Source organism: Trichechus manatus, unplaced genomic scaffold, assembly GCF_000243295.1.
Source record: "Trichechus manatus latirostris isolate Lorelei unplaced genomic scaffold, TriManLat1.0 scaffold00207, whole genome shotgun sequence".
NCBI classification, from domain to species: domain Eukaryota; kingdom Metazoa; phylum Chordata; class Mammalia; order Sirenia; family Trichechidae; genus Trichechus; species Trichechus manatus.
The window spans coordinates 2,899,020-2,907,203 of NW_004444143.1; the positions used below are offsets into that span (position 1 = coordinate 2,899,020).

General features: G+C 54.7%; 2 protein-coding genes across 2 annotated transcripts in view; one reads left to right on the plus strand and one right to left on the minus strand.

Moving 5' to 3' along the window:
• The first annotated feature begins 1,807 nt into the window (after positions 1–1,807).
• On the plus strand, positions 1,808–4,887 carry FAM98C (family with sequence similarity 98 member C). The gene is made up of 8 exons (XM_023742293.1): positions 1,808–1,865; positions 1,980–2,128; positions 2,212–2,346; positions 2,791–2,996; positions 3,225–3,302; positions 3,389–3,505; positions 3,842–4,009; positions 4,685–4,887. Exons 1-8 carry the CDS (start codon positions 1,813–1,815, stop codon positions 4,859–4,861), a joined length of 1,083 nt encoding a protein of 360 aa, XP_023598061.1. The 5' UTR covers positions 1,808–1,812; the 3' UTR covers positions 4,862–4,887.
• A 107-nt stretch (positions 4,888–4,994) lies between these two features.
• The window catches only part of RASGRP4 (RAS guanyl releasing protein 4), an 18,735-nt gene continuing 15,545 nt past the window's right edge, over positions 4,995–8,184 (minus strand). The window contains exons 12-16 of the mRNA XM_023742307.1: positions 8,148–8,184; positions 7,423–7,459; positions 7,185–7,319; positions 6,952–7,064; positions 4,995–5,176 (exon numbers count right to left, since the gene is read on the minus strand). Of these exons, the coding sequence (XP_023598075.1) occupies positions 5,021–5,176; positions 6,952–7,064; positions 7,185–7,319; positions 7,423–7,459; positions 8,148–8,184 (478 nt within the window). The 3' untranslated portion in view covers positions 4,995–5,020. The remainder of the gene's footprint in view (positions 5,177–6,951; positions 7,065–7,184; positions 7,320–7,422; positions 7,460–8,147) is intronic.

Here is an 8,184-nt window from a genome sequence, read left to right on the forward strand (position 1 = left end):
TAGCAGAATCATCTAGGACCTACTGGAGTCCCTGGATGGTGCAAACGATTAATGCACTTGGCTGCTAACAGAAAGGTTGCAGTCCACCCAGAGGCACCTCTGAAGAAAGGCCTGGCGATCAACTTCTGAACAATCAGCCATTGAAAACCTTATGGAGCACAGGTTGCCATGAGTCAGAGTTAACGGAACAGCAACTGGTGGTACTAGTATGAGAGACCAGGATAGAGTAGGAAATAGATTAGATCTGGAACAATAATTTTAACAGTAGCTACAAAAATAGCAGTTATAGGTTAAATGTTTAAAAGCACGGAATTTGGAATCAGACAGATCGGAGTCTGAGTTCTGGCATCACCACACATTTGCCCTGTGACTTATCCTCTCTGAACCTCAGTTTTCTCCTCTGTGAAATGGAGATAAGATAGTTAACCCAGTAGCACACATGAAATGCTCAATGTATGTTAGTTGTTATTCTTGATTGAGTAACCCCACGTGCCTGCTAAGCACTTTTTACCTACAGGACTGTAATTAATCCTCAGAAACAACTCTAAGAGATAGGTACTGTTATGGTCCTCATTATGCATGGGACTATACCGTGGACTGACTGTCAGAAGAACAAATCTGTCTTGGAAGAAGTACAGCCAGAATGCTCCTTAGAATCAAGGATGGCCAGACGTCATCTCACGTACTTTGGACATGTTATCAGGAGGGACCAGTCCCTGGAGAAGGACATTGTCCTTGGTAAACTGGGGGGGGGGGGGAACTGTAGCTGTTGAGTCGCTTCTGACTCACAGTGACCCTATAGGACAGAGTCCAACTGCCTTACAGGGTTTCCAAGGAATGGCTGGTGGATCCAAACTGCCGACCTTTTGGTTAGCAGCCACGCTCTTAACCACTGTGCCACCAGGGCTCCTGGTAAACTAGAGGGCCAGGGATAAAGAGGAAGACCCTCAAGGAGATGGACTGACACAGTGGCTGCAACAATGGGCGCAAGCAACGATTGTGAGGATGGCGCAGGACTGGACAGTGCTTCCTTGTTTTGTCATAGGGTCGCTACGAGTCGGAACCGACCTCACTGCTCCTAACAACAACACACAGATGGGAAAGCAATGTGGCCGGAACGCAGGGGCGGTGAGCGGTGGCGTTAGACCCTAATCCTTGTCTGCCTGACTCCTAGGGTGCCATGTCTCAATCACGATGGAGTATTGCACCTGCTCCCTTTCTCCAAGGCCTATGGAGGGAGGGAGTGAAGGCCAAACGGGCACATTGCAATCGATGAGAGGAGACCCTAGCTCTGGCAGGATGAGAGGTGAGCGGTGAGCCGGGCTTCCTGGATCTCTCCAATGCTAAGTAGCAAAGGAGGAAGCAAGTGTCTGGATTTGGGGCAGAGCTGGGAGAACAATACTTGGTCTGGCGTGACTTAACAGTACAGGGCAACTGAGGGGGCAGAGGAAAAGCAAACCGAAGCTGCTTTTATGTCGCAACCGTAGCGACACCCACTGGCCTGTCGCGACAGCCAGCATCCGAAACGCGCGCTGCGAATTTACAGCGCCAGAGGGCGTTTCCAGAGCCTGGACAGGTTAACCGAAGGGCAGCGTGGGCGGACCTCGGGGCGGGCTATGCTGTCTCCCGCGCGAACTGGAAAGTCCAACCCCCTTCGTGAGAAGAGGCTGATTGGTCGGTGCTGCCACACGACGGTGCAGGGCCGGGTGCGCAAGCCTCTCCCCGGGCGGAGCCTCGCGCCTGCCGGCAGGGGGCGCGCACCGGGCGAACAGGGACGCGCTCATGGAGGGGGCGGAGGAGGGGGACGCGCTCATGGAGGGGGCGGAGGAGGGGGCCGCGGTGGCCCGGGACCTGCAGGCTTTAGGGTGAGGGCATGTGGCTGGAGGGTGCGGGGGAAGTGGGGGCTTGCCCTCAGGACCGGTACGGAGAGGGATTCTCGCTGACCTCCCCCACCTCCCGCTGCCTCGGCCCCGCCGCAGGTATGAGGGTTTCCTGGGGGCGGCGTCGCGGGGCACTTGGTGCTCAGACTTGAGGGCGCTGTGCGCGCAGCTGATGGCGGAGCTGGCGGCTCTGGGTGCCCTGAAGCAGGAGCAAGAGGAGGGCGCCGAGGCGCTGACTGCCGGCGACGGTATGTATAGACGGGAGGCCCGGAGGGGTGGAGCCCCGGGTTCCGCCGCATCGCCGCGTCCTGACGTCTCCCGCATCCTGCAGGCCTCTGCGCGGAGGAGGAATTCCTACGGCGGCTGGGCGACCAGCTGCGCGAGCTGCACTGCCCTGACCGCGCGCTGTCCGGCGGAGACTGCGCGGCCACGCTGCGGGCGCCCGGCGCGTGCCTGCGTCTGCTGCGTGAGCGCCCGGGGCTGGCTTACGGAAGCGGCCGCGGCTGCAGCCTTTTGGGCGGGTGGGGGGGCGGGCTCAGAATATTGGGGCGGGGACAGAGTTCCGAGGGGGGCGTGATCAGAGTTTGGCCGCGGGCGAGCGTGTCCCCGCTGTGGGTGAGGTCAGAATATGGGGGCGGGCAAAGGCCTCTGAGATGGGCGGGGTTAGAATTCTCACCAAGGGGCAGACGGCGGGTTGTAAAAGCTCTAGCGGGTTGCGTTAGATTGGTGGTCAGAAAGTGGGTGGGGTTCGAATTTGGAGGCGGGACCAGGGTACCGAAGTGGGTGGAGCTTATCCGGAGATCGCCAGAGTCCTAGGCGGGCGGGACTAGAAGCGGGGGGTTTTGAAGCCGAAGGTGGGGTTGGCAGCCCTCCTCAGTTGCACCACTTCCCCTTCTTTCCCGTCTCTTAGGCTTCCTCTGCTCTGAGCTCCAGGCTGCCCGCCTCCTGCACCTGCGTCACCCACTGGACCCCAGCCCTGCACAGCTCCTTGGCGAAGAGACAGAGGAGGGAGCTGGCATGGTCCAGGAATTAATCCTTACCCTCCGAGCCCTGGGGCTGCCCAGACCCACGCCAGGGACCCCCGCCAGCAGGCTGCTGCAGGAATTGCGTTCCAAGGTGGAGGGAGGCAGTCCCCCTCACCCTGACTATCGTCACCTCCTTGGGGTGGGGGCTCTTTCCAAAAGCTGCTCTGACAGGAGCGCCCCAACCACAGGGATGTTTTTCTAGAGCTGTGACCCCTTTCTCGCTTACGTAGCGTGCGCCCTTGGGGCAGTGGGGAACTGGGGTTCCATGGTGGGGCCCGTTGTACTTCTGCCCTAGTCAGCCTCTAACTCCTGCCATCAGATCTCGGAGCTGCTGCCTTCCTTGCCCCCCGGGTCCATGCAGCCCCTCCTCAGCCACCCGCTGGATGCGCGCAGATGGGTAAGACTTGTGTTCGCCGTACTTGAACAGTGTCCTCACCCATAGGTGAGGGGGAGCCCTGGAGTGACTGAGCACTGTACCCCTAGGAAGCGTTGGAGTCACTGTCCCAAAGCCTGCGAGACCAGTACCGCTGCCGCCGCCGCCTCCTCCTTACGCGACTGGACCTTACAACATCCGCTTTCCACTGGAGTGATCGGGCGAAGGTGTGGGAAAAGAACCGCCCTCGGCAGGAGCAGGGAGGCCGCGTTGTGGGGGCTACCGGTGCCGGGAAGGGATTGAGGGCCTGAAAGTCACCTTTTGCATGTTCTAAGGCCAAGACCGTTTTATAATCTTGTGAGGGTTTATATAATCTTTGCCCCCCCCGCCCCCCGGCAATCCAGAAGTCCCGGCTCTGACGTGGAAGTGTTTTCAGAGAGATGTCCCTTAATTTAGAGATGCAGGGAGTGAGACCCCAAGTGAGGAAGAGATGCTTCCAAGATGCCAGATCTGACCTGGGGGGCGTTCTTGGGTGCCGTTTCCATTCCCACCCCCCACCCCAGGCCCAGGGAGAGTTCATGAAGGCCGTGCTGATCCCAATTCGAGAGGTGCTATCCCCAGAATCGGATGTTTCCATCACCCATGTCCTGGCTGCCCGAGCTGACCTGTCTCGCCTCGTCCCAGCCACCAGCGTGGCTGCCCGCCGGGGGACCTGCTGTGCTGTCAACAAGGTAGGCATCTGGGGACCCAGAAGGAAGTGGCAGCCTTGGCCTTCATATCTGGCCTTTAACCTTTGTCCTGGTCCAGCCTTATCCTTTTCTGCCTGAGTTCCTGGCCTCTGGACTCACCCCTTCCAGTCGACCGCTGGAACCATTTTTTAAGCAGAAATAACCTTTGTTTAAATGATTGTGTATTGAATCACATACCCCTTTGTCTAAATAATCTTACATTTATGTGAATGAGTACGAGAGAATAAAGTCTAGCACAGCAAAGAGTAGGGTAACAGTTAAGGGGAAAAAAAAGTGATTTTTTTTTAAGGAAAAACTATTTAGTAATATTACAGGTGTATATAAATGATGATTAGAAAAAAAATGCTGTTTTGCTGAAAATGTTATATGAAGCCCCAAATATGAAACAGACACAGCCGAGGTGCTCTCGTTAATACTGGGTGGGGACTTGGGCCTTTGGTGCCACCCTCCCCCGTATTTCACTCTTGCTGAGGTCCCTGGAACCCAGTTTGAAAGCCCCTGTCCTGTGTCTCACCCTCCAACCCCCCTCGCAGCCGCTGTAGCCAGATAGTAAACATCTCCCCTTTCTTTTGCACCCTTGCACTGTTCCCTTTCCTCCCTGGCCCCTTTCTCTAGGACATTTTTCTTTTCTGACATGCAAATCTAATCAACCCTCAGGTGCTTATGGGCAGCGTGCCAGACCGGGGGGGCCGTCCAAATGAGCTGGAGGCTCCCATGCCCAGCTGGCAGAGCCGAAGAGAGGGCGGAGACGGGCGCAGGGCAGGCCACCAGCGCTGGGGCCGCAAGAAGAAGAAGAAGGAAAGGGGGACCGGTGGTGGGGAGGGTCCTCCGTGAGATGCCGATGCCATTGGGGAGCATCTCTGGGGAGTCAGTTGGAAGGGTTCTCTAAGCACTGGGTATCCAGACCTCCCGATCCACTGTTCTGAGGTCCCAAACGTCCCCCTACCCCATCCACCACTCAACACCAAGGGCCGTGTCTTTTGGAAAATAAATTTAATTTATGACACCGGTAGGACCTATCTCTGGGGTCAGGTCAGGGGCATTCAAGCTTGAGGAGGGGTCAGGGGTCTCTGTCCCTTGAGTCTGGACGGGCCCCTGCTGCTCTGACTTGCGAAGTCCTGTGCTCTTCAGCAGCACATCTTTTCCTTCCTGTGGGCATGAGCAAAGATGTTCAGGCATGGGACCAACATTTATCAGGTGCCCACTGGGGGCTGGCACTGCAGATACAGCAATGGGGGAAACAGACCAAAACTTTTGCTTTCCTGGAGTTGACATTTGTGGTGAGGGGGGCAGACATTAAACAAGATAAATAGGTAAGATTCCTGGTTTTTCAGCTGGGATGACTGCTGTGGAGAAAAATAAAGGCGCGGGGTGGGATTGGGACTGTGGGGGATTGGGACTTTGGACAGGTGGTCACGGGAGGCCTCCCTAAGAAGGCGATCCTTGAGCAAAGCGCTAAAGAGGGCACCATGTAGGTCTCTGGGGAGGAGGGTTCCAGGCAGAGGGAACAGCCAGCGCAGTGGCCCTAAGGTACGAGTATATTGGCATGTTTATGGAAGACCAAGGAGGCCAGTGTGGCTGAAGGAGGGAGCAAGCAGTGAGAGGTGAGGTCAGAGAGGTGACACGGGCAGATCAGGGGACCTTGTGGGCCACAGTGAGCACTCCGGCTGTTACTAAGTGAGATGGAGCCCTGGGAGGGTTCTGAGCAGAGGAGGGTCATGATCTGACTCAGGTGTTGACGGCGTCCCTATTCCACCCCCCTTCCTAGCCTCCTCCTCTCCCCTCTCTGGAGCCCAGGAGTTTGGAACTCTACCCACCCTATCACTGTCTCCTCCTGATCCATTCTGTCAGCGTGGAAGATTGGTTAAACCAAACCAGACCAAACCCGTTGCCGTCCGGTCGATTCTGACTCAAAGCGAACCTATAGGACAGAGTAGAACTGCCCCATAGGGTTTCCAAGGAGCAGCAGGTGGATTCGAACTGCCAACCTTTTGGTTAGCAGCCGAGCTCTTAACTGCTGCACCACCAGGGCTCCAGAATATCGGTTAGGCGCTTCGATTTTAGAGGCAGACACATTTAAGTTTGAGTCCTGCATCTAGCACTTAGGAGCAGTGCCACCTTGGGCAAGCAGCTTAACCTCACGGAGCCTCAGTTTCCTCATCTGTAAAATGGAGATTACAAGGAGTTGGTGAGTGATGCCTGTGTCTAAATGTTTCTAACATAGAGCTGCCCAAATACTAACGATCAGGAAATGGAGCTGTGATCAATAGCCACTGTTATGCAAAAGATGGAAGCTCCAACCAAGGCAGTGTGGATTGGAAGGAGGCAATGCAATTGGGAGTTCTGCTGGGGATGGAATAACAGGACTTGGTGACTGACTTTGTGAGGGTGAGGGAGAGAGAAAAGCCCAAGACAATGCCTAGGAATTGGGCTTGGAGGACTGGGTGGATGGTGGGGCCGTCGTTGGGAAGGGGACCTGGAAGGAGGAAGACATTGGGTGATGCGGGGGGTGAAAGGTGCCGGGAGCTTTTGCTGAGTGGATGAATAAATGTCCCTTGTAGACTATTTTCTGAAATCCAATCTGAGAGTCTCTGCCTTTGAATAGTAGAATTTACTCCACTGACATTTATTATACGTCCTGATAGCTTTGGCCTTATTCTTGCCTTCTTGTTTTCTTTCTTTTTTTTCCCCTTCCCCTAAATCCTTCTGTTTTACTCATGGTTACCCTTAAATTTCCATTTTCTATTCTATTTTTCTGTCATCATTAAAAATTAAGCAGTAGCTATACCCTCCTACTGCACCTAAGCAATTGAGAAGTTTTATACATTTTTACTTTCCTAGGCTTCCCTAAATCTGATTTTGCCCAGGGAAATGGCCTGGTCTGCCCTGTATCCAGCTGGGGGCAGGGGACAGTTCCTCCTCACCATCTCTGGCACCCAGGAAGGGGGTGGGGGCTCCGTCTGGGTCCAAGCATGGTGAAGGAGGGACTCAGTCTCAGAGTCCAGGGTCAGTGTGTCAGGGAGAGTTTCCTCAGAGCCTGTTTGTGGGATGATGGGTAGAAAGGACATGAGGTAATGAAGGGAGGGGCCTCATGACCTTGGCATTTATCCTCATTCACCAGGCCCCCTTTCCACGTCTGCCACACCCTGGGTCTTACCACAGCTGGCATGGGGAACTGGCGTGGATGGGACGGGGGCTTCTGGGAGGCCCACATCGCCCTTGGCCCCCGGCCTCTTCTTACACTCCACCTTCACCTGGTCTCTGCAGTGTTTGTGGCAACAGAGCCCACAATCTGGGGGAGGGTCAGCGGTCAGCGGCCAGGGACCCAATCATGCCCTCCCGTTCTCCCAGCCTACAGGTCCTGGACTCACTCCCCTCGCCAATGCCCTACTCACCCCGGCAGCGGTAGCCTTGCTTGGTTACCCCCCAGAACTGGGAAAAGAAAGCAGAATATGTTACCCATAGGGAAGGGAGGACTATAGATTGGGTGTATGTCTTTCTAGGAACCATCCAGATGGCATGGAAACCTTCCAGATTTTGGAAATCCTCCAAGACCCTACTGGGGGTTAACTAGGACTTGGAAATTAAAGGACTTTGGAGGTTATCTGAATTTGGGGGATCATCTAGCATATTAGAGTTAAGTGACTTTGGGAATTTATAAAATGTAAATGTCTGTGAACAGGGATTGTGTTCCTGCTGTATCCCCAGAGCCTAGAACTGTGCCTGGCCCACAGGAGGTGCTCAGTACCCATTTGGTGAATGAGTACATGAGTGTGGGAAGCAGTCCAAGGTTTGTGAATTAGTTTTGGTTTGGAAGTTGAAAGATTTGTCCATTACCAAGAGTTTGAGGACAGCTTGAATTTGGAAATTATCCAGGGTTTGAATTATCTGGAATCTGGAGATAATCTATCCAGGTCTGTAGATTATATATAGAGTTTTAGATATTATCCATGGTTTAGACATTATCCAGAATTTAGAGATTATCCAGGATATAGGGACTATCCAGTGGGGATTATTTGAGTCTGGAGGATTGTCTGGAATTATCCTGGGGTAAGGCTGGCTTTCTGGGCCCAGGCTGGGGGCAGTTGGGACGTTCCAGGGGACAGGGCAGAGTGCTCACGAAGCCGCTGCAGCTGTCGCAGAAGGTGGGCTTGCGG